Consider the following 26197-nt stretch of genomic DNA (forward strand, 5'->3'; position numbering starts at 1 on the left):
GATATTTTTAGGGTTTAAGTGTTTTCTGTTTGAAAGACAAGTCGTCAAGTATGAGGTCATAGGATGCCCTAAGGCTGCTGCCTATTGAAAAAGCTGTGGAAAGCCATGGCCAGCGCCAGCTTTCAGAGCTGCCCACTGAGGAGGGAGCTGTAAGGAGCCCCCCAGACTGGAGTGCAGCGGGCTGCTGGCTTTGCATGCTTTTTCACAGGACAGGCCTTCTGAAGGTCTTTGGGCATTAACAGGACATGAATCAAGGGTCTGATTCCATTACAAAAGGAAGAAAGAGTGGGAAAAAATAAAGCTGGTATCTGCTCAAGTACCTGGTCCTCTTCTCTCAGTCTCTTCTGGGTCCTTTCTCAGCATACAAATCCAAAATCTGCCAGACGACAACTGAAATGAAGAGCTGGAGCAGAAAAAAGCTATGGAATCTTGTTCTGGGGCTTGTAAACTCACTCTTCTCACACAGGTTAAGAACTCATGTTTTGCTCAACCAGAAACTACCTCTGGGCAGAAATCAGCATATGCAAAACATGATGTGCTTCTCATTAGACCACTTGAATCTGCTGATGAGCATTTTGTAATGATCAAGCCACAATTTCTAGGGAAAACAAAGAATGAAAAGGGATTTGGGTCTGGGTTTCCTTGAATCCAGAGCTAATGGGGGTTATTTATTTTTTCTGCAGCTCTGGATGCTAGACTGAAAGACCAGGGAAGGTTTTCAGTGTAGTCTAGCTGCCTGGACTCCTTGGGGAAATATACAGACATTTTTACTCAGAAATTAGTTGGATTTTGATTCTTGTTTTAAAAGGCAATAAATAAACACGATTATAGACTTGAAAAGCAGTTTGAGTTGCATTGGGCTCGTCGTTTCCTCAGGCAGCCGTTCCAGATGAGTGTGCCCTCTACTACTATAATTACTTTTTAAAAATAACTCTGCAAGTCTGTAATCTAAAGTGGGTGGTATGTAGCAAGTCTGAGAGCATTCTGCATTCAACCCACAGACTGGGGAGAGGGTGACTTTATATAAGGGTTCGCTTGTCTTCCTCTCTGGTCTGAAATCTGACTTTTTCCCACAATCCATCAACAAATGGCCCATACAATGAAAGTGCTTTTTAACACAGTAGTCAAGCTTGCCAGGGACTCAGATGGCTTTGCAGCCCCACAGGCCCTGGGTATTCCCTCTGGATATTACTTATCTACCTAATCTTGTCTTTGTTTTGTTCAGGCAATACAGGAGAGAAGAGCCCAGCTGAGATTCACAGCTAAGTAATAGTCTAGACCTGTGTTGGAATATGTTTTCAGCCCACTTTGACTTTTGGCTGGGCCAGCTGATTTATTTATACACTCACATGCTTAAAATAGGTTGTGATTATTTTTTTTCCTGTAGATTGGAAACAATGAACCTGGGAATTTGCTGCTTGATTTCTCCTACTTTATTTTCTCCATCTACCGAGCTTTTTAGGTGGTGATGTTCTCTAGTGTGGTGTGTTTGCAGACCTCCCTGCTCCACAGTGCAGCTTTTTCCAGGCTCTCATGAACATTGTCGTTACTCATAAGGAGATCTTTATACTCAGGAGCAGAGTGAGGGGATACTGCAGGCAGGGATTTGCCAAAGTTAATCTATTTTCACTATAATGAAATAACCCATGGCAGTGTCTACTCCCCTGTGGGGTTTCTTTTTTAGAGTTTAGTCCCATTTAAAGGGAAAGCTGAGGCAGAGAGAAGGAAATAACATGGGAATAAGAAAGAGGAAACCAGGAGTAGGTAGATGAGGAGAGAAAAGGAGGGTAAATCCTAGAAGTGGGAAATTCAATCCTCTTGATCTTCTTCCATTCAGAGAGGTGCTAATACAGGCCCCAGAGTTGGATACAGAATTGAGGTAATTAATGTTTGCCCTCAAATTTCCATGGGTCTGAAATTAAGCACTTCCATCATGTCATTTTCTATCAGGGTTTTGCCACCTCTATATAAAGAGAAGAAAATTACATTCCTTCTGCTTGTACATCCTGAGTATCGGCAAGTTCAGGCTTGCCGGGTGCTTCTTGTATTCAGGGCTCTGAACAGCACAGGGATGACCTGGAATAAGCAAAACATTTACAATCTGGTTTGCCCATGATGGGATTTTATTGGTTTTTGGGCTGGTGGACACACTTCACTTTTTCACTGACTGCACTGTTAGATGTGATTCCCACCAAATGCTTCCAACTCTTCTCACCAAATGCTGGGTAGTTTGGTATCGTCTCAGGCAAGGAGTGAAACCATCAGACTGGAGTACAGGAGAAAGGCATTTGGGCCTATTCCCAGTGGGCAATGTCGTCATGGCTGGTCTATTTAAATCGTTAGATGCGGAGAGCAGAAGGAAGAATGTTCTTGTATTAATCCCGCCTCCTACAAAACACAGCAAATGCAGATTTGTGTGTTTAGCAGATTTCCTCTTGGGAGAAGAAGTCTCCTATAGATAATAATCCTTTTAGCAACATCTCCAGTGAACGAGGCTTTGTCTGAAGAACAAAGAAGAAGTCGCAAGCTTGAAATACGCCTGAATTTCCTGAGTGCGCTCGCCGCTGTGTGCTGGCAGGAAACGCTGTTAGTCTGGTTTGAATGTTTGCTCTGAAGCAGCATAAACAGAGTGTCAGGTCTCCCGGGATCCTGATCTGACCTGTGGACCAGGGAACAGGGGTTCCTCTAAGCTGCAGCTGTCAGAAGGACTGCCACAGTCACAGGCAGCTCGGTGGCCACGTCCCTGACTGCCCCATTTCCCCTCTGGCCGTATCCTCCGAAGACTCTGGGTGGATGCAGGGTCCAGCAGTAGAGGTGAGTGGTGCAGCTACAGTAGACCCAGCACATGCGAGTGTTAAGCTGCCAGCCAGCAGGGAACTCATTTCCTGTACAATTATGGAAACAGCTGATCTGTGACATTCTAAGAAGGGGAGAAAATACAGGGCAGGGGAAGGAAGGCCCTGGCTATGTAAATATTTACTCTTGCACAATGCCTCAGCCACCATCTTCTTCCAGGGTCTGGGAGAAGGGGTTGCTTGCTCTGGCTCTGGCACATGGTGACAGGGGCTGGGGGAGCCACTAGTGGGCTGCCTGCAGCTGGAAGGAGGACACTGTGTGCCAAGCAAAAGAACTTGCTGGAATCACCTTCCTGGGCCTCCTTTCCCATTTCTTGGTCTAAAAAAGTCTAGTAAAGCCAAGGTCATGAGGTACCCCTGTTAGTGAAGTAACCGGTACCCCTGCTCCTTCCCAGAGAGCAGAGCAGCCATGGAAAGGGTGTTTGGTAAATGAAGGCACAAAGTGTTCCAGGGTAATGCTGCTGCAGGCAGTTGAGGTGTCCAGGATCTGGAGCCTGCAGCATCTTGTGCGATGCTATCCCCACATCACATGGCTGCCACCAGCCAGGTCTGGAGCAGATATGAGCTATGTGGTGAGCAAAGGACACACCTGGCGGCACATCACTAGATCTGATTGAAAAGACTCTTGGACACAAGTGAAAAAAAGGACCCTCAGACACAGGAAAAGGCTTTCCTTGTGGTCATAGTATTGTTCAACCTGATATAATGCTTGTTTTCAGTTTCTTTCCCTCACAAAAATGTTATTTCTTCCATTCCTGTCAAAGAGGGGGTAAATTGACTCCCTTTGGTCTTTAAATACTGCTAAGTTGTCCTTGCATTACCCCCCCCTTGGCTGTGATGGTCGCTGCAGTGGTATCTGTCCACTGGGGCATTTCTGAAATCCCTCCTGTGGTACCCAGCATGTGAAAGGAAGGCTGTGGTGTGCTTTGCTTTGTCCAGTTTGTGTTTGTAGCCAGGATTGCATAGTCTAAGCCATTTTTCCGCAGTGCAGCAGCCTGAGGTGACTGTCAGGATGGGGTGATGTGTGTGAGGAGGTTCAGTGAATCCCAGTGGGAGTGACAACAATCCACTGGTGTGTCTTGCTTTAGTTTGCTCTCTCAGACCTGTCTGTGAAACCAGAAGAGTTAGAATAGGTGGGATTCAAAGATTTGTTTCATGGAAGTGGTTGACATGGTAGGAGAGGTAACTCCTGCCTGTTGCCCTCCACCCCTTTCATCAAGGAAGTACTGGCTAAGCTCACTCCCCAGAACATGCACCGTCACTCAGTGAGTAAACACAAGGGATTTGTTGTGGGTAATTCTGCTGCTGGAAATCAAGCCCTGTTCGTGGTCAGATGACATCTTTTTTCTTGGAAAGGGACCAAGGTTAAGAAGACAAGGAAGGCAGGTTAGTTAAAATATGTCAAAGTCTCTTGGGTGTAAGTAAAGACTATAAATAAAAGCCTTTTAACTTGGAAAAGAACTTTAGAGTGATATGATCAGGCTCAATTTAGTCCAAATATTGCTTTTTGCCATTAAGCTGTTATCAGGTTTTGGTTCAACTGCAATAGTTTTACAGCTTCACTTCAGTGGGAACAGTTGCAGCCTTTATGCAAGTAAAGCATTTCCCCTGAAACATTTGCAGGGAAGACTGCTGTATTGTGCAGGAACCTGGGAGTGAAACTGCTTGGAAACAAATAGCTGGGAAGGTCACCTCCTCTAAATCTCTCTTGTTTTGTTTTGTTTTTTTTCATTCCAGTGTAACTACACACTCTAAGGATTTATATGGTGAACAATGAGGGGATTTAAATGAGGTTTAGTTTTACATTCCTGTTAATGAATCCTCAAACTTAGTAATAGAAGCTGAATATTTTTACTTATCTCCTCTTAAGCTGCAAACATGTCTGATTCAGCAGTGTCTTGAGATTTGTCAGGATGAGAAAATAAGTCACACCTCTCTTCCTCTTGGGATTAATAGAGAACAAGAATAATCCTGTACCCGTAATATTATTTCAGTTGGGCTTGCATAATAGCCTGGAAATGGTTATACTCAATGCAATGCTTTGTAATAATGATGTTTCATCCTTTGAAGTTAGGTTAGTTCATGCCACAATGTCAGAATTGCACAAATAATAAAACACACACAGCCCTCCAGTTTTTCTTGACTAGCCTTCATTTTCTGTTCCAAGTTTTGCTACAGTAATTAGAAGAGAGTGGATTTTAATGCTGTTATCCAGCACCATCACAGCCCAAAAAGTCCGATCTCACATTTGGTGTGTTTGCATGTCAGTGAGTGGCTGAGGGTTTGGGAAGATCCTGGTGTTTCTAAGAAGTTTTGCTGTGTGCATGTCTCTGGTCAAAGAGCATGAGTAATTCCACTAAAATCATTGTAACTGACCCTCTCCGTGAGCCAAGGTTTTCCACGCATCTGGGCTCTTATTCCCGGCTTTCATTAAAGAAAGTGAGAGAATTCAGGCCTCCTGTAATTACTTACAATCTGTGAGCTAGGCACATATGTAAATATTTTCAGGGTCACAACTTAGCTCTTTACTTTTACTATACTTTGTTATTAGTAATCAGTTTTGAAGAGATTGAAAATCCCACCCATAAGTTTCTCTAGTGTCAAGCCTGCTCAGCCTTGACCTCTGCTCCCAGTGGTATCATTGGATTTACTGTTGACTTCAGCAGGAGCAGTCACAGCAGCTCTGAGTGCTTTTGAAAAACTTCTCCCTATGTTTTTCTGTGTAAAACTCATCACTGGAGCTGCCAGATTATATGATAATAGGGTTTAAAATGATTTAAGAGTGAAATCAAACTGATAAGAAGGCTAAGTTGTAATAAAGCTAAGCAAAGTAAACTTGCTTTCTTTCTAAGACAAAGCGACTTTCACAAGGTTTTCATTTTCTCTGGCCCAAGTGGAAAAGGAATTGAGTTTGGTTCATTGTGTGCATGCCTGTGTTGACACTGCTGTGGCAAAGCCCGAGATGGTGTCCTGCACTCGCTACCACAGAGGCTTACCCTGAGCACATGGGACCAGGTGAGCAGAGCTGGAGCACACTTTGAGGGCTTGGTTTCAATTTCTCTCTGCCCCACTACTACATGGTGTGAACTTGGGAATCACCAGATAGGCCCATATTTAGTTACTAATTCTGCCCAAGATGTCTCACTAGTTTTCCCCACTGCCAGAAGTTTTTTACAAATAGGAAATAGAAGATCTGGGGGCTCAAGGAGAATAAATGGGGTCCAAATCTACCTCCAGCCTCTCTGGACATACTGTACTGGGGAAGAAGAGAGACAAACAAGAATCACCATGTCTCCCCATGCAATAGAAGAATAAATCCATAAAACATTGTACAACACTCAAATACTACAGTAGTAAAGTCATACTGTAGTTACCTATGCTCTGATTGGTGGTGGTGCTGTGTTAAAAGGCTCCTTGCTCACATCTGTTTGCAGCAGTCCTCTGGAGCAGGGTGGTCTCTTGCTCTAAGAGTGATGATAAATACTTAAGCTTTTACGGACTAGATTATTCCTCACAACTTGTTCTCTGTTTCACTGGAGGTCAGCTATACTCATCATCTATTTGGATTTTTCTCCCCTGGGCTCGTTTTTGTTTTTTTGCAATTAAACCAGATCCTTTGTTCTGTGGTGTCAGCAGATAGGAGTGTTCCTCCAGGCAGCTGTGAAGACAGAAATATGTGGGCAAGGCTGTTGCCTCACTGTAGCTTTCTGCTCCTCCCATCAACAGCTCCCTGTGCAAAATCCTCACTTCAATGAGTGGTTGTGTCTTCTCTACACGATCCATTTCTCGGTTCACCTCCCCTTGAAAAGAGAGTCCAGATGTTATAATCCTCTGGTAAGCCCTAAAACTGGCAGGATTTTTGTGTTTGTTTCCATCCTCCCATTTTATTTTCATAAGCCTATAGATTGACTTTATTTCTCTTAAAGGTCTCTGAGCTGAGAGATTGCTATTCATCCACTTTTAATTAAAGCAATATAGGGAATTAGGCCTTTCACAGGGGTGGTTCTGGTGATGCCTCTGACTGTTTTTGTTAGTTTTCCTCCCATATGAGCAAATGCTTAGAAGTGTGAGTTGGAGCTTAAGATTTTTAATTACCAGGAAGTAAAATGACTGTATGATGGTGAATCAATTCCTTTGGAAAGGAAAAACTGTTCCTTGGCTGCTGCTGTGCACAGCAGTGTGACAGAGAGGAGGGTTCACTACTGCAGCCTCAGAGGACAGGAGGGTGGTCGGTGCAAGGAATGAATAAGGATTTGGGCATCAGAGCACTGAGGCATTTGGTGGAGTAGCTCAGGGTGATCTGTGATTTTTGCAGTAGGATTTTTAAGGGGTGGAGGTTCTGGGAGCCTAGTCCCCCTCACCCTGGCAGTGTCCAGCTGTTTCCCACAGGAGTCTGTTTTAGATTAGGCTGCCAAAGGCAGAGTTTCTCTGGACATTGGTACCACACTAGAAGAGCATGAGTGTAGGACAGAGAGTGTCCAGAGAGCCAAGTACTTCTCTTCCAAAGTGATTTCTAGACCCTCATTCTCATTTTGTCCTCCTTCAAAGCAATGCTCTCAGTCTCATAAAACACAGCTTCATGCGAGCAGAGGCTGATGCAGGCAGGGAACCTCCCATTGGCATACGGGGGTCACAAACTGGTATTTTTCTGTATCTTGGGGAAGGCAGTGAAATCCTCCTCCCCAAGAACATGATTATTTTGGGTGAGCAAATGAAAGATCTCAAGAGCAGGTCTCAGGCTGACCTAGGGAAGCAGCAGGCTTTTCTGCCTGGAGTGTTCAAATTATTGCAGGGTAGTTTTACAGTATGAAAGGCTCCAGCAGGAAATTTTCCTGAAGAGCCCAAGTGTCATCTGACCCTGACTCCTGTTTTCTGAAGCGTCAGTGTGTTCCTGGTGTGTGTTTGTGCATGTGTTTGGAAATTTGACTTCTGTTTCCAATTGGTTAGCTATTTTAATACAATGGAAGGAAAGCTATCACCCCAAGTGGCAGTATGCTTGCAGGAAAACCTGTATTTACCCGTGGACCTTTGGGGAGAGGGGATAATCCTCTTCAGTCTCATTAACTTCTGTCTCTTGCTTCTGTCCTTGCACGTAGCTCGTTTCCAGCCCAAGGACCCAGCTTCTCTTGGCTTCCTCAGCCCCATGAGCCACAGGCAGGTTCTTGTGGTGCTGCAGAGCAGCCATTGCGGGTGTTTGTGTCCCTCTCTGAAGTCCTTTGGGTGCATCTCAATGCCAGCATGTGATGGACTGTCAGACCATCCCTTCCGCAGTCATCTCTTTTTTCCTGTTCTCATCTGTGGCTTGGAATGGTTTGCTGTCCCCCAGGGGCTCACTGATGCTCCATGTGTTTCTAATCTCATGGCACAGCCAGGCTGCTTTCTCACTCGCAGCAATGAGACACCAGCTCTGCTGTCACTCAGTTTGGTTCTGATCTGTACAAGTCCTAGGGCCAGGCTCTGTTCTCATTAATGGCTTTTCCATTTGGAAATATGTGCTTCCCTTTCTGCAGTGTTTCCCTATTGTAATGGCTGGAAAGGGTCAAGAATTTTTTTTTTTTCTTTTCCCCATTTGCAATGCCTGGGGTTCACTGGGGACTCTGGTTTATGCTGTGGCTCGTTACTGATGCAGGTTTCCTGGAGGTTTTAAGATGATCTAAAGCAATCTGACTGGTTAAGCTGACTCAGAAGTGACTTTCCTGAATCACTCCCAGGCAGCTGAGCTGTCTCAAAATCTAACTGCAGGAGACTGATCTGCATGTCATTAAAAATAAGATGTTCTGTATGTCATCAAAACATCAGAAATTTGTTACATTCTTTGTATTTCCAAAAAGCTCATGCCCTCTTTTTCAAGTAACGGTTATTAAATTAATCTCCAGTGCAGTATCTGAAATGCACCTGTCTTTCCCTCTTGGCACATGAACAAAAATTTATAAAATATGAGCTAAAATAAGCAATGTGGAAAACAGTCATCCACAGAAAAAATTTAAAAACCTGCCTCCTGAATAAGATAAACACCTGTGAAAAAGATCCATCTGATACTTTTCCTGGATAAATAGCATAAAAATATAAGGTGGTGAGTAAGACCTAAACTTTTCTTCATGTCCTAAATGTACTGAATGTGCATCCTCCTTCTTCACCATAGTGCATTGGAGAGGTGATTTTGGATGGCCTGAGGAAGTGAGGACTGTCCACTTTGGAGGCCTGTAACTACAGGTTAAACAGACTTCCCCAGTAGTGCCATAGGTAGAGTTGATTGTACCATGAAAGGAGGGAATGGATTTGCTTGTCTCTTGAGTTCTCATGCTGTGTTTCTGTGATTTGGTTCTTTGGAGCCACACGCTGAAAATATTGTGATGAAGGTTAATTCAGAGTGAGTAGCAACTGGACGTGAAGGGTCATTAGTTTGTGGTTATAAGATCTCAGCCTCAAAAAGAGGGATTTTAGTCTAGCCAGTAGTAGAAACTTGTCGAAATATAATTTTTTTCCTATGCTGCTTCTGGTTTTTAATCAAAACTTCATGACTTCTGGACAAAACCACTCTGATTTGTAAGTGGCACCAGTATAATTTGTGTCACCACAACACCAGTCCCTCAGCTGCATGTGCTCTTTCAAGTGTATGTGTATGAATACTGCATTCAGAAAGCCTCGTGTCACAGAGCAATCACTGTAGCAGTTGCAAGAAATACTTTTATTTTCTCCTTCTTGTCTGTCTAAAAGGAGAAAGCCCAATCTTTCAAATCCATTTGCAGCCACATGGTTTTATATAACTCAGCAGGAAATACTCTTTTGTCTGTCTTGCAGATGAGTGCAGTGGAAGGTTCTTCTACATCCTGTGGGCTTTTGGGTGCCTGAGAAATTTTTCTGCTGGTCTTCACTGGTCCCGCTTTCCTTCTCTCTCCATACCCATCCCCGCATTCACAGGATCTTAACAGCCGTTGAATCTGGCCCACCATTGCTGTGGCAAGTATAGCATCGCCAAGCTACTGAACAGACAGCATTTGATGCTCTGTATTTCTTGCAGTCAAGTAATTTTGAGGTGTGACCTGGACATTTTGCACAGGTTTCACACAGGTGCCCAGTGTTAATTCAGGTGCTTGGCTCTTCCCTGCTATTTATTAACTTGTTCTAAAGCCACAGTAGAACCTAGCATTTTGGTTGTGAACAAATTGTTCTCAGGAACTGTCTTGTGTTGGTACTGTGTCTGAGACAGTGGGTTTCTGCTCTGGGGCTAAATACTTTGGAAAATATATTCCAGTTCTTTGCAAGAGAACCGCTCCTCTTCAGCTATCCCCTCTGCCCTCATGCTGCTGGTTGGGAAGTGGCATTTCCACCATGTTGATCCCAAGAAGGGGACCTGCTCTTACCCTGCACAAGGAAAAAGTGAGGGCTGATTCTGCCTAAATCAGCATGGAAAAATATTGTGCAGGGTGAGGCTGAATTCCATCCAAACATAAATAGAGTGGCATGCCCCAGAATATCTTCTTGGTCTAAATCTTGCTCAGAAGTTGAAAGTCCCAAGTACCAATAAAGTCACTGACTAATGAACATTACTCAGTTCCTTTGGGTGCTTGGCTAGGGGCACTCATAGTTTCCAGTCATACGATTACTCCTTTTTTACTTTAAGCCATCCTGTTTTCCTTTAGTCTTTCAGCCTTAAAGAAATATTGAGTAACTCTGTGTTCTGCTTCTTAATGGCAATTTAAGGGATTCCAGAGACACGGATCTTTTCCTGCTACCTGGAAACACTTTCTTTATCTCAGTGCCAGCTGATGTGTTAGTTTCCTCGTTTATTTTCCATCACCTTTTCTGAGTCTCTCTTTCTCACCCCTTTTCCACTGGAACCATAAACAAGTTGGGATTTTCCAAGAAGTAGAGATGAATCGGCACCAGGACATCTGCTCTGCACAATGGGTTTTTGATGATGAGACAGGAAAGGATTAAAATCTCAACCTGAAGTTTGGCAAATGATTTCAGTAAAAGCTTTAGGGAAGGCCAGCCCCAGTTTCTGGACAGCTCATTCCTCTGCCAGTGGAGATACAGAGAACAGCCAGCTTCTAGACGAGTCATTAGTCTGGCACATTAGGAACCTTCAATTCCTTGTGGTGTCTTGCAGGAATTTACCTGCAGGAATAAATGTTTACATGGTACATGAGACTGTGAGTCCTTGAGCTGCCGTTGACATTTGTCCTGGGTCATTCAGAACTGCAGCACTGCACCAGCATTTAGTGTCTTGCAGCATCCAGTGCCTCCCAGCGCCTCATGCCCAGGGTTGTCTTTGGATGGGCAGTGGTTCTGCTGAAAGGTCTTGCGCTTCTGTACCAAGTGGAGCTTCTGCTGTTGCGGTGGAATCTAGCACAGTGAATCTTGGATGGCAACACTACACCTCAGATTGTGAATAGGGATAAAAAAGAACCCCACATCCAATTGACCATGGCAAATCCAATTCAAACTGCAAAAGGATATTTTTCCTCCCATTAGGCAGAATGTGATTAATTTCCCATGTGGAAAATTGTTCAAGACAGACGTACTCGTAAATTATGGCTTAAGAGATCCTATTACTTCCCGATCTGTCAAAACCTACTGTGCCTCCCAAAATAGCAATAAGAAGATAATTATATTAACAGCCTTTCTTGTTATTTGATGTATGACTTACATAGGCTGTAAGATTATTTTCTGCTAGTTTGGAGCGTTCATTTAAGGATGGATGCTTTGGCATTTGTGGACACTAACAACAATCTTTGATTTCTGACATTTGAAATAATGTTACAGAGAAGATTTTAAAATAGGGGACTTGAAGCTAATAGGTGTCAATGAGCCTACATTTTAAAACAATGCATCCTCTGGGGATGAGGACTTAAAAACTTCCTATCTGAAAAGAGTTACCAGCAGGGATTCTTGAATAATCTAGTCTAGGATGTGCTAGCAACATAACTAACTTGCCCAGTTTTGAAATTCCCTAAGGATATCCAAATTTGGACTGAAAAACATTGGAGGAGGATCTCATAATATACGTGGTCAAAAGGCAGTTTGGTGGTGGTAAGCACAAAGCAGTGGAGAGGGCAGGGAGGAGAACCATTGCAATCTGGGAACGAGCTTTCAGTAGCTCTGAGGGTGTTTTCATGAAAACTGCAGCTCAACAGTCAGCAGCAGTCAGAAAGCCAAAGGTGGTGTTAAAAAGAATTAGGCAAGGAATGGGGAACAAAACCCAGAGCTTCAGCTATGGAAATCCAAGATTTCCCTACATTGTGAATACTGAGTGCATACTGTGTTGCCTCTCAGAAAGTGTACAGTGATAAAGTTAGTGTGATAAAGTAAGATGCAGAGAAGGATGATAGAGGTGATTACAGAGGTGAATTGGCTTTTGTAGAACAGGAGTAAATAGAGTAAAAGCCTTCAATCTTGAACAATGTGATGGTTGGGATAGAGTAGAAGTTTGTGAAATCACCAAAAATATGAGAGTGAGGAAAACATCATTAATTTTATTTCTCAGAATGCAAAAACCAGGTGCAGCCTGAGAAATCTGAAAAGCATGCCTAAAGTGAACAAAAGGAAGTATGAAATCACAAGCTGTGTGATTAAATTATGAAATTCATTTCCAGAGGACTCTATAGGGACCACAAAATCTGTAGGTTCAAAAATGCACTAGAGCAGTTTCATCTGTAGGATGAAGCCAACATTGGTTGCTAAAAGTTATTTTCTAATTTCCAAAATGTCTAAGCTCTGCTGTGCAGGAAGGGAAAGTGTGTATCAGGAGAAGGATCCCATTACATGCACCCTGTTTTTTAGTTTCTTGCCTATCTTGTACTGTCCATTCTTGTAGACAGGGAGCTAGATTACAGAGATCTTTGGCCCAACCAAATTCAACACTCCTACACCGCTGCAACAAAGTGGATTAAATCTTCCAGCCCTTTTTAGTGTGTAATAGCCACTAGTGGAGCTGAATTGTAGACCTACTGCAGCTAAACATATAGGTAGTGATCCTCCATCTAGAGGGAGGAGATGGCATCTGTCCATTCTTGACCTTCTACTTGGAGACCACAAGTCTGCAGGCTGGACCACCTCAGAGGGGGTTACCTGAGGTACCCAATAGTGTGACTTTGTAACTCCATCCAGACCTGAATAGCACTGCACACCAGGACACAAAGGCAGACAGCATTTGGGGAGCTGCCATTCCTGTGTGGTGGCACAGGGAGAGAAAGACAGGTTTGTTTGTGGGGTGGATTTTGTTAGCAGTCAGTCCCGTTTGGCGGCTCAGTGTCCCTGTGGCTTCAAATGCAATTAATCCAGGCCCAAAAGGGTAATTACCAGCTCACATTCCTAATTCAGATTTCTGTGCCGATTCATGTCAGTGTTTTTTCTTTAATTTAGCAATAAAGTTGGGGTTGTTTTTATGCTGCTGGCCCAGTGATCCTCGTTAAAAAATAAAAAAAAATAGCAAAACATTAGTTTCCAGTCCAACTTTTTTTCTTCTCCCTGGGAAATGAGAAGCCCATATTAACTGCAAAAGGGAAACAAAAGTGTGCATGGTCCTAGGGTCCTGGTGTCACCTTGGCTGAAGACACTTTTCCTTTCATGGGGTGAGTAATTGCTCAGAACATTAATCTCTGAAAGAGGCTTTTTATTCTGCAGTGGGCAAAGCTGTTGACATCTGACAGTGCTATTTCCTCCTTTGATCACACATGAGCACTTTGCTGAGCCCAGGAGAAGGTGGCTGGGGAGAGCTGGGGATACTCAGCATCCATGGCAGCAGCTCTGACCTCTTGCAGCCTTAACACTACATTTACTTGCATATGGAGGAACTGAGAGGAATTTTTCAGATTGTCCTCCACTGTCTTCTGGCAGCAGCAGGCACTGCTGGTGCCAAGTCACACTTGAGGATAGTTTGCATTAAGTGGCCTGAGCTGGAAGCAGCTGACGTGCTCACACGCGGCGAAGCTGGGTGTGAAGGAGGCTGGTTATCAGATAAGTAATTATAAAATAATTTCCCTGTTCCTGTGCATCAGCTGAGCTGTGATAAGTGCTGGTGTGAGTGCTTGGAGTCGTGTAGCCGAGGTGGAGCAGTGTGAGTGAGCTTTGCTGTCCCTAGGAAGCCGAGTGACCTCACACTGGCTCATACTGGTGCAGGCTGCTTGTGTCCACATGGACCATGGTGTCCACTGCCTGCCACAGGAGTCACGCCGCATGCATTGGCTGTGAAGGGGCAGTAGGGGTGGCTTCATGGTCAAGAGTTAGAGAGGAGCTGCTACTGGGTGGCCTGGCCACAGACCTGACCCAAAGGCTGTTTCATCAGGCAATGTGATGTGGTGGGTTGACCTTGGCTGGACATCAGGTGCCCATAAAGCTGCTGTATCACTCTCCTTCTCTGCAGGTCAGGCAGGGGGAAATAAGATGGGAAAAAACAACTTGTGGGTCAAGATAAAGACAGGTTGATAAAGTGAAAGCAAAGGTCACATGTGGAAGCAAAGGAAAATGAAAGATTTATTGTCTACTTCCCATCAGCAGGCCATGTCTGGTCACTTCCCTGGAAGTGGAGCTTCATTATGTGTAATGGTTACTCTGGAAGACAAGCGTCATAAATAATGAATGCCTCTCCTTTCTCCTCCTTTCTCTCAGCTCTTACTACTGAGCTGATGTCAGTTTGGAATATCCCTTTGGTCATTTTGGGTCAGCTGTCCTGGCTATGTTCCCTCCCAAGATTTTGCCCACTCCAGCCTTTTGGTAGTGGTGGTGGCAATGTTAGGTAGCTGTGAGTCTGTGTGAACACTATTTCTGGAGCAGCCAAAACTCTGGGGTGTCATCAACACCTTTCTAGCTACGGATACAAAGCACAGCACCATGCTCTGCTGCTATGGGAAAAATCATCTCCATCTTAGCCAGATCAAACCAATACCTGTGGGCACAAGTCCCAGCTGGGTTATTGTACTGCAGGCTCAGAAGAGACAGGGCAAGGGGTGCAGGTCTGGCGTCAAAGCTGGCACAGGTTGGGGCAAAGGTGACTGCACCAATCAGAGCCCCAACATGTGCTGGAAATAAAAGTGCTATCTCCCTTCTCCTAAACATAGACTTGTCATCCCTGCTTTAAAGTGCATGCTTGTGAGCCTTTGAAACATCATTAGCTTTATCAGGGATCAGAGCAGGCAGAGAGGAAATCCCTACCAGAGGTTGTCTTAATAACACTTAAAAGTAAGACATATTGAAGAGATGTGTCTGGAACCAGAGGATGTTGTCTGTGGTTTGAGATGGTGTCTTAGTCTACAGATGAGCTTCTTGACTCAGGGGCCAGCCAGTTTTGTTCTGGTTGTTTTTCAGCAGCTTCTTCTGTACCTGCTGTCATCTAGTGAAAATTCAGCTTAAATCTAGTCAGCAGTTTCACCTGGAGGACTCCAAGAGAGCACTTTGATTTAGGAAACAAGAACAGTGCTCTGTTTTGAGAAGCACAGGGGATTTAATTTCTTATTACAGCTCTCCGAAAGCCTAGCTGGTGAGTTCCAGCCTCTGACAAGCAGACACCTAGTTTGTTTGCTGCCATATTGTTTCTTTGTTTAATTTCTGCGTTTATTGGTGCCTTCCAAATACCACAGCTGCTCTGTGGAGCAATGTCCCTGCCAAACTGACTGCTGAATTTCACCTCCTACAATGTGGCGCATGTGTAAACTGGCAGCTGACCTAATCAAGGTCTTCCACTGGAGAGAGTTTTGCCTCTTTCATGGCAAAAATTTAGAATTTGTTTTCAATTAAAATAAAATAACAGGAAGATATTTCAGGCCCTAGATAGCAAGGTAGATGTATTTTCATTCTGCATGTGATCAGCAGAGGGATCTAGGGACTGGCTCTATGGCTTTCATTAGTGAGTGCTCATTTTGTGACCTTGTGAAGCCACCTTTGCATCCCTACCCCTCAATTTCCACTTGCAGTGTTCCTGTAAGAACACACGCTGTGGCACCGCGTTATTGCATGACCAACCTCCCTGTAATAATAACTTTGACCTACGTGGTATGAGTGCAAATATTATTTTATTCGCAGCTCCAGTTCTCAACCAGCTTAAGGGTGGAGTCTCCCAAGTTGTGTTATTGCCCATCATGCCAGAGGATGTGGCTGAGACCTTACTGTGCTTTTCCAGTGTAGTTTGGCAAGGGTGTGGTGCACATCCATCTCCCTGGAGTGACCCTGCTGTAGGGTCTCTCATCCCAGTGGATGTAGCTCACAGGCTCCCTGTCAGTGAGGCTGGTGCTGGCCCAGGGCCTCTGAAGTACTGTCTCAGGCTTAGTGTCACACCAACTCTTGCATGAATGACGGGTCTCATAAGACAGTGTAAATGTTTTAATAGGCTCTGTTCCTTAAGGCTCCTGCTTTAAAAGATTGAAAAGGGACCATATGGTCCTTTCCTGAAGGTCCATACTACTCAGTGTCAGTAGGAAAACACCTGGTGACTTTACCAGGTCCCAGTGAGCAAGGTGGTACTTGATGTGGGTTTGCAAAGAGCAGGGGAAGAGTTTTGTTAATGTAGCTGCAGGGACATGGTCTTGCCCTTTAGTTGGAGTATTTTTTATGGTTAAGGTGGCACAAAGGCATTTGAAAAGCTCTTTCCTTGACCTACTCGGGAGTCAGGCACTGCAGTAGCTCAGATGAAACAACCATTTTCACCAGCAAGTGTGTAATACCCACAGGAACTGCTGCTTCCCAAATTTGTTGGGCCAACATACAGTGATGTACATCATTCCAACACTGCCCAGGGAGTGAAAGGTACTCTGGAACATAGCTCTGCAAACTGTGGAGCCCTAATGATGTGGAAATCTTAGGTTAGGAGCCATTAACTACCTTGGTGAAGGCAGGACAGTCTTGTGGCGCCAGCTGATACAGGAGGAAAACCAAGTGTTTCAGCATTGAGATGTAGTGGTTGATGCTTCTCTGGTCAGTTTGGTGCAATATCTAGGTAGCTTGATCATTATTTGAACGTCAGTGGTTTTACACATTAAATGACTTGGTCCTGGATATTTAGAAATGGGTCTTTTTTTGAGGATATTCAACAAAATGAAACAAAGAGTGCAGTGGATGTGATTCTTACCTTAAGAGAGAAGCATGCATAGGTAAGGATGATGCTTTGGATCTGCATAGGCTTTCCTGATTTTCTGTGCCTTTTGCTCGCAGCATAGTAGAGAGTATGCAAAGAGCAGGACACTCCTGCATCCTCTCTGTCAGGAAGCCCTGCTGTTTCCTAAGGCACTGTTTCTCAGATGTTTTGAATACCTGACCCTCTTTTGGCTCCTTGTCTCTGTGGGACTTGGAATTACCATCGTGCTGGCTCCTCCAGGTGCAGGTGTGCCAGTTGCTGGCTGCAGGTGTGAACACCCTCCTCCCTCTGCCCTCAGACACACTGACTGCTTTCTGCAATTAAGAGCTCTTAGCTGTTTGCAGGATAATGTAGCACTTGCAACCAGCAATTATACACAGGTTCACTTTCCTCCTTGGAGAAGCTGAGCTGTGTAGTTCTAGGAGGCACTGATTTCACTGTAGAAATTGAAGACCGGACCCACTGAATCAACACTTCCAATATTTTACAACCACCCACAGACTGGGAAGTTCAGTTTTAAGGGTTCTGGGGACTTGTGCTTATACTGAGATTCTCTTGTGTGGGTTAAATGGTTCACTTTGCTGTACTCTGGTGGTAAAGTTGTTTTAAGTGAAGTGGTGATGGATCTGTGAGTTTGCTGGTGCTCACAGACTAATGCAAAGGGAGCTGCCCCACTGTGAAAAAAGTGAAAGGATAATTTTGTGCAACTTCTGCCTGCCTTTTCCAGACCAAACCCTCTATAATTTGCCTACACCATGATTCCTGCTTTGCTTTGGGAAGGCAGGAGATTTGTAACTGGGACATCTGAAGAGGAGATCACAGCCACAGTGGGTTGTTTGGGTGATAGCAGCAGGACACAGAGTAATATGAAGTAGCTCTTGGCCTATACAAAGTATTCTACAAGCATAGCTTGAGATTGACACCCCATGGCCCCCCGTCTATCACTCCTGAATTTCACTGTTGGTGCTCATGACTTCCATTCTCCTGATGCTTGAATTCATGAAGTGTGCACTAGCAAAGCTGCTCTAGAGCTGATGCTGTTGTCCCTGGAGGATAATAGCTGCCTCTCCAAACACTGCAAAACAGCCAGGTTCAGAGGTAGGAGCTCTTTGGAAGGGAATCCAGCCTCACTACTTGCCTGTTTTTGGCTTCCCTTTCTAATTATTCCTGTAAGGGCATATTCTGCTTATCACTTCTAATGGAGGAAGATTTCTCTTCCTGGTGATACTCTTTTATGCAAGCCATGTTACTTCCCATGCTTTATTGCTTCTCAGTGATTTTCTTTAACACTGCAGCTTATGCACATTAAAAACAGGATCCAAGGGCAGGAGGACACTGTCCCCACCATCCCCCACATCTCAGGGCAATATTGTTATTGCTTGTGTGGCTTTCCTGGCTGCCCCATCTGTCTCCATCACCTCTTGTCACCTTCCATAGTAATTCCTACTGATTAGCAAAGGCCTTTATCAGCTGAGGCTCTTTGGCAAGACAAGTTCAGCCAACAGTTCTGACTCTTATTAAAAAAGTCCTTCCCCCTCCCACTGGTGGAAACACTATGAATCATTTCCCTCCCCTTTCTTTGTCAGGAGCAAATGCCATCAGTGTTAGGACCCTGGCACTGACTTTCTGACTCCAGGAAATCATGGGTGAAACAATCCATGGAAACTGGAATCCCCATTTAAAATAAGGTATTATTTTGTAAGGAACACACCTCCCTTCTGGCTGCTATCATTGCCATCTGATTGACAATCACATGTACTTCCATGAGAAAAATATTTTTTTTTTCTATTCCATAGTGTTGTGCTGTTGATTTGTCTATTTTACACTGCAAGGTGGCAGTGCATGTTTAAATGCTCCATTTTGGAGATAGATTGTGTATCAGGTGCCTGAGAGTTTTGGCAGGACCCTGTGGTGGATGTCACAGTTTAAATGGGTTGAGGAGAATTTGTGTCATATTTGGTTGCAGACCTGTGCTTATTTGGTGTATAAAAATAATTCAAACAGTCATGTGTACGAATTAGAAGCCTTCATAAAAATGCTTGAGCAGCAAAATAGTTTTAATTACACTGGAAGAAGCTTCTTAGCTCAAAAGCCCTGCATGAGGGCTAAATTCTTTATTTTTGTTCACTGATGCAACTGACGCAGTATAACTGCAAAAAGAGTCTTACCTCATCTCCCAACTCTGAGAAGTTGAGCTTAGGTTAAACATATTGCTTGGCAATATATGCAGACCTGGTAGCTCCCAGGTTTTCAGGTAAAAATGGCAGAGAATCAACATCCCAGTAACAAGAACAACATGAAGAGGTAGAAGCAGGAGCCCTTTCCTGCTCCTGGGAGACAGAACTAACAGAAACTCTACAGCTAGAGCTTCTGTAGTCAGGGCAGCACATGTCTCTTTTAAACATAAATCAGATGAGACATTAGAGTATTTTTAATGCTCCCATTAGTCTTTGGGCTGTCCACTGTAGAATATTTATCATATGGCTTGCTTCATGTACTGCATTCTGAAGTGTGCTGATGGTGCTTGAAATTCAAGATCAAATGTCAGCATGCGTTTGTCCATCATCCCTTTGATAGTGTGTTTGGTCTCAGTCTCTGGCAGAGGCTCCTTGCATCAATTGGTGTCCTTAGGCCAATCCATCACCCAGGCATACCTGGAAATGAGACTCAAGCTCAGCAATCAGAGAGTAGGACTAAGAGATGAATCTGTTCTCTGTCAGATTTGGAAAGGAGCGAAAAACAATTTCACTGGCTCCTTGTTGCCCCTGCAGCAGCTGCCATTCACTGTCTGGCTCCAAGGGAGCAGCAGAGCTGGCAGCTCAGGACTGAGCCCCTGGCACAATGGTGGGAAGATCACAAAGGCATCCCTGGAAGGTCTCAAGGCCTAAGTATGCAGCACCTCTCCTTGGTGGTGAACGATGTGATCAGGAGATTTGTTTTAGAGACTGTCTTAGAGCTTACCAATCACCAGTTAAGGGCAGTGGCTGCTGTCAGCTGGCATCTGCTGTGATTGTAGGGGCTTTGTACCATGTGTCCCCCTTGCTTGAAGAGGAAGGACAGGATTCTCCTGCTAGGCATCCCCTTGGGGATTTCTAGTGTCTCTTTGCCTGGTGGTACCTGGTGCTGTCCTGTCTTGAGACTATGCTCCACAGCATTACTGAGCCCACAGGAGCTGGGCTTCTTCCCTGTACAAACCACATCCTGTGATGCAGCAATAAAGTGATATTCTGAGGATACATTTAAGCTTACAGAATCAGCAGCTGCCAGATAGATAGTCTCCTGCATAGCTTTATTATTCCCACTTTGTGCACCCACTGTGTATACAGGAGGAAACTTAGGTCTTGTCAGAGAAGAGGTGTGTGGTCGTGAAATTAAAGATACCATATATGTATGTATGTATATATACACACACACAGAGATGAAGGGATGACTTAAGATGTTCTCTACTATGTTGAACCTGATACTTTGCCTCTTATCCATATTAATTTCCTAGGAATAATATTTTCTTTAAAGAAAAAATGATAAAAATAAATACTGTTATCCTGCATTAGCAGCAGGGCTGGAGCCCTGTCTTTCCCACGTCTCTCTTTCCAGTTGCTGCTGTCTTCGGAGCCCTTCCTAACATGTGCCAGACCTCCCTTGGACCTGTCCAAGCCTGGCACACCAGTGAATGAAATACTTGCATGAGGCAGCGTCATCTCACATAACTTATGATTTCCCATCTGAACTGAGACAGACTTCCTGTTCACTTCCTAGCTGGGCTGCAGCATGGTTAAAAGCCACTCATCCTTCTGTAAAATGGGGCTGTAGTGCCTGAGGAGGCTTAAAAGAGCTTCAATAAAAATCAGGAGAGAATAAGCAGCACTCTGTGTACTCACAAAGAATAGATCCCTTCCTTACAGAAGTGGCACGTAAACCACTACTCTACCCTTGTGAGGAAATTGCCTGGGCTGTTCTGCATTTACCAGCCACCCTGGAACTTCCCCACTTGATACTGGTGCTGGGTGAAATGCTCCCTTCAAGTGCTGTCCAGAGGGCTCTTTGCTGGCTGATGTGCTCCTGCTGCCCAGCTCTCTGCCTTCCCTGGATTTAGGGTGACCCTACGTCCCTTGTTAGTCAAAGCTTTCCATTGATGGGGTCTGCACTCACTTGGAGAAGGTAAAGAGTTTACAACATGGGTCTCTCACATTCCCTTTCTTTTCCAGTCCTGTGGGACCTCCTTTGCTTTCAGAGGAAGACCAGGAGAAAAAGGGGAACTGGAGAGAGAAGTAGTGACTCGCACTGGGTCTGCAGGGGTTCCTCCTGGCTGGCTGTGGTGGCTTTGGCTGAGCTTCTATCTGCACGCTGTATCTTCCCAGACAAGGCAAGAAGCTGGGCATTTGGGAAGCTGTTCTTCCTTAGAGGTACTTTGGTGACTCTGGCAATGAGACTTCTCTGCCTCTCTGAAGACCTCCAGAATGAGAGAGGGGGTCCTTCCTTGCTGCCCATCAGAACTGGATGTTTGCAGTGTCCTTGTTTTTCTTCTTGTTTTTAGTTTGTTGACTGCAACACCATGGTGCTCAAAACCAGCCAGTCTTCTCCAGATCTCAGACTTGAATGCCATACTGGACTGGGCAGCTACAGATCTTCCTCACTTGCCTCATCAAGTCTTTTCCAGTTTCCAGTAGTAGAAGGAAAATCTTCCTTTTGCTGACGGGATTAAAATGGAAGCACCTTCTGGGCTTTGTTTTGTCCTAACACCAAAGTTGCCCTGATATTTTCCATCTCCATTTAAGGACTGAATTAAGATTCATCATATCCTGGGGTCTTTTTTGTTTAATATAACATTCTCTGTTTAATATAACATTCTTTATTATTACTTTTAGAAAAGCTGAGTTGCATTTACAGGAGATCTTTCATGTGTTTAAATCTTTGGTTCCTTTATGTTTTTATATGGTCACCCATTCAACTTTCGACTCATGGCTTGAACTGAAAACAGGAAAGCCAGAAAGTGAGAATGTTTCTAAAATGTCGCTTTCTCTTTGCAGTATGTTTATAAAAGTTACAAAAAAAATAATACCAAGATCTCCCACAGCAGCATTTCTGGAGCACAGAGAAAGGAACCACTCCTTTCTCTATAGCTAACCCTACCTCTTTCCTCCCCAGAAAAGCAGTTTGAGTTATGCAGTACAAGTGTGATCCTCAAGGCAGGTAATTCTCACCATTTACCAGACAGAGAAGCAGGAAAGCGAGAATGTTTCGGTGTGTCCAGAGTGGGTCAGTGCAGGAAGATGGAACTGCCACTTTCCTTCTCCAGCAGCCTTTGACTAAATTGTTCAAGCTGAGATGATACAATGTTTCAGACATCCATTGAAGATTTCTGGTGACCACAAGACATCACATCCTACAGGGATGGCTCAACACCAGCGTAGTAATGAGATAACCACAGGAAACCCAGAGAGATAAATTGATGGCACCAGGAAATGGCTCTACCTCACAGCACAAACTGTTTTGTTGCCAGAATTTGGGATAAAGATAAACCACTTTCTCCTGTCTGAAACAAAAGGCTTTAACACCTTCCAGATTAGCAGCTGTGGAGGAAAAGGCAACCAAAAGGGGCAGTATCTGGGGGGGCTTAGAGCCTTTGCTACTGGACTGTCAAAGGCTGCCATTTCATTAACCTCTCAGACTGTGTAATCCGATGAAGTCAAAGCCACATACTCAGATTTTTGATCTGTTTTGATTTCTTAGTCCAGTTTCTTATCTCACAATCTATGGATGAATATCTTATTTGCCTGTTGGCAGAAGATGTTTGGAGAATGTTGTGGTATAGATGTTGAGGTTTTTTTCATAGACATTTCATGGACTAAATAATGCTGGCAGATACTGTTTTCTTCTACCACAGGGAGAACATACAATTTATTCTTGTTTTATTATATTAAAAGAAATACAGCACAAAAGGAAAAGGGAAGAAAACCACCAAAAAAGGATATGAAGATATAATCCCTTCTAGACAAAAAAATACCAACTCTATGACATCCTTGTGTGTGGGGAAACTCAGTTCCTAGATTATTTTGATAAACTTTGTTATAATCAGTTTCACACAAAACCCAATTGTTTATTTAATCTTAACTGCTTGCAGAAATGTCGTCCAGTAAGGATGTGGAGGGTATTTTTTATTTTTTTTTTTAGTTTAAAAAAAAGCTAGTTTATTTTTCTTCTGTTATTTGGTTTCTCTGTGTAGATTTATCAGAGCTCTGTCACCAACAGTCTTGTATTTGCTTGTGAGCTGGGTGTGTGGTTTGTCTGCCTGGAAGGGCAGGAGCATCCACAGTGGGAGGCAGATGAGTGAGGAGCAGATGGAGCCCAGTGATGCTTCCTGCACAGCCAGCACGAACATGCCAAAGTGACCCTGAGTTAGGAGCGAGTCATAACAAAGTGTCAGTCCATTCCAGGATAGTGCCATCACTACAAGGGAACCCAAAACCTTTTGTCTTATCTACAGGATGAAATCAGAACCTGCCCCCCTCTGTCCCATAAGTCTCTGGGCCCCCTTCCAGCAGCTCACACAGGCAGGACTGTGGTGGCAGTCATCCAGGTTTTATGCTGACAGCCATGGCTGGAGCCAGGGATGAAACTCTGCTGCTGACCTGCCTTCTTGGTTCTGCTGTGCTATCCCACATGGCAGGTGATGCCCCTAACCCTCCCTTTCATGTGTTCTCTCTATAGGCAAGATCCTGTTCCGGAGGAGCCATGTCCGGGACGTAGCAGTGAAGAGGCTGAAGCCCATCGACGAGTACTGCAGGGTAAGGGCTCTGGGGAGTGCAGGACAGCCCTTCTGCCTGGGGGGCTCAGGGCCACCACCAGCACTGGCATTTCCCTGCTGGATAGTGCTGACATCCATCACAGGGAAGGTTGATCCATCCCAAACACCACCAAGACTAACAGGGCAGATGGAAACAGGCTGCTCTTTGCTCCCAAGGTCCTCGCAGAATTTTCCCTGGCACACTTTATGTACTGGTTTGGTGCCTCATTTATTCAGTAAAGGCTCTAAGCCTTGCCTGCCCTAAATGTGGATTTTATTTCTACATCAGCTTTGATGATTTGGGAGTTGAGCAGGCAGAGTGGCACAACTAAGGTGGCGTTCATTATCTTCTGTTTTCTTCTTGTCTGTTCTGTGGTGCCACATGAGGGACAGCAGTGGCTGGTGCAGCACTGAAGATGAACCTGTGTCTTCCAGGAGTGCTTCTCCTCATTAGTGAAAGCCTGGAAATTTATTGCTGGACAGAAAAGCATTCTGTTTTCTATTGAGAAGAAGGTTAAGCCACCTGAGCTTTTCTTTCTAGCCTAGAGTTTATGGTTTGACAATAATTAATTCTCTGTCAGTAGAATAAAAGTCATTTCTAAGCAAGTAGGATTCTGAGTTTTTGCAGAGGTATTGAGTCTGTCAGCACATTATTTAAACCTCAAACTTCCTCTCTTATTTCCCTTGAGGTTTTCCTTCCATTTTGAGAAAGTCAGAGGAGCAGGTGGAGGGGGGAAGAAAGCATTCCCAAGAACTTCTCCAGTCAGACATTTGCTCATCCAAAATTGGAAACAGATTGCCAAAGTGCCTGAGGCGTGCTGGGGGTGGTGGTGGTGGTGAAACCCATGCCATCTGCACCCCCAGGGGGAGGAAACTGCGATTAAAGTCCTCTCTCATGAGATCAGGCTTTCTTGTGTGACAATTAGTGTACTGTCTTCCTGCTGGCAGGCAAATGGCTCTTTCTGAAATATGTAGGGTCTCACTGGGTCCCCAGCCGCCCTCCTTCAGACAGGAACTGCCGGCGACAGGAGCAGCGAGGGCTGGCTGATGTCAGGCTTCACCCAGCGCATGCGTGGTGGGGAAAGCAGGGACTTTCTCGTCCAGCAGTGAAAGCAGTGACCAGGGGCAGCCGGTTCTCTGGGACCCCATTGTCTGTGCCTGACCTGACCCAGCCAGGCTTGCTGGGGCTCCACTGGTCATGGCCAAGGGATGTGCTGTGGCTGGTGGCACATTCGTTGACACTGTGGTGCTGTGATTCCTGCTGTCCTTAATTCCTTTCTCTCTCTTGGAGAAATCTGGCTCAGGTCATAGAATCATAGAAAGGTTTCACTTTGGTTCAGATCTGCTGCCGCTGCCCAGACATGGCTGGATACGTCCCTGAAGCCAAGCTGTTTACTTAATCCGTGTATTGGTAGATGTTGCTTCTGTAAACAGAGACCCTGTGTTCACAGGTCACAGTGTTGGATTAGCCCAGTTTGCCCCAGCCCAGGGTTTCCTGTCTCCAGTAGCGGCCCCAGTGGTTCTCAGAACTGAGTGTCACAAACCTTTAGTTCTCCCGAATGTTACTCCAGTGGTCTCTTGCACATACACGCATTGTGCCTGATCTAGTGTCTTTTTATTTCATTTGCAGCTTACTGTAATTTGTATTTAATTTGCCTTTGTACCCATTTTCTGCTTTTCTACCCCTCTCCAGTGAGTGTTTTGACCCTTTAGAGAATTGTATGGAACTGTAGAGAAAGAGCATAATTTTGACAAGTTCAGTCCTTCTTCTTTAGGAATTCAAAGCTTACATCCCATGTTACTCCTCAAATGAGTGGGCTGAAAAATTTGAAAAAATTAGAGAATTATGCTGGAATGATGTGGGTGAAGCTGATGGAGTAAATGTGATGTAAGATAATAAAATGAATAAAACAATAGACCTCTGTCCACTGGAATCTGTGTGGCAGCAGAGGAGGGAGGCAGGTTCAAATGCAAAGTTCATGGCTTTTTTTTTTTTTTTTTTTTTTTTTTGCAAGATAAGAGTTCTCCATCCATTTTACCTGTACTGGAAAGCTGAAGCACAAATGGGGGATGCAAATGTTTGACCATTTGTTGTCTTGTTTTTTCAGACTGTCAGTGTGGCAATTTGTGTGGCTGAGAAGCAGGTCTTATTCCCGCTGTGTGAATGTGTTTGTGGTTTCTGTGCCAGGAATAAGCAGAAGCTGTCTTAGAGTTTGTGGGGCTGCTTGGCATTAAGGAGAGGTCTGCAGAAGATTCTGTATCAGAGGCAGGATCCCTCTGGACTCTACAGCTTCGACCTCTTTAGCCCTCATGCTTGGGTTATTCCCAGAGCATTGTACCAGCTTAGAGAAATGCCATCACAGAGGTAACTAGGCCAGTGGTTTTGCTAAGGCTGCAATAAACTTTGAAGTTGCAATGAAAACGAGAGGATTGGGATATGCAGGAAAATTTCCAGGAGTTTTCTCATCTGTAAACAAGAAAGTGCAG

The 26197-nt window shown here is 44.5% G+C and overlaps 1 protein-coding gene across 17 annotated transcripts in view; it reads left to right on the forward strand.

Moving 5' to 3' along the window:
• Nucleotides 1–26197, forward strand: part of SH3PXD2A (SH3 and PX domains 2A) — a 243399-nt gene that overhangs the window by 75089 nt on the left and 142113 nt on the right. For all 17 annotated transcript variants that reach the window (XM_086899425.1, XM_086899424.1, XM_086899427.1 and 14 more), the window contains one exon: nucleotides 23635–23711. In XM_086899425.1, the coding sequence (XP_086755551.1) occupies nucleotides 23635–23711 (77 nt within the window). The remainder of the gene's footprint in view (nucleotides 1–23634; nucleotides 23712–26197) is intronic.

Source organism: Cyanistes caeruleus, chromosome 8, assembly GCF_971803275.1.
Source record: "Cyanistes caeruleus chromosome 8, bCyaCae1.hap1.1, whole genome shotgun sequence".
NCBI lineage: Eukaryota > Metazoa > Chordata > Aves > Passeriformes > Paridae > Cyanistes > Cyanistes caeruleus.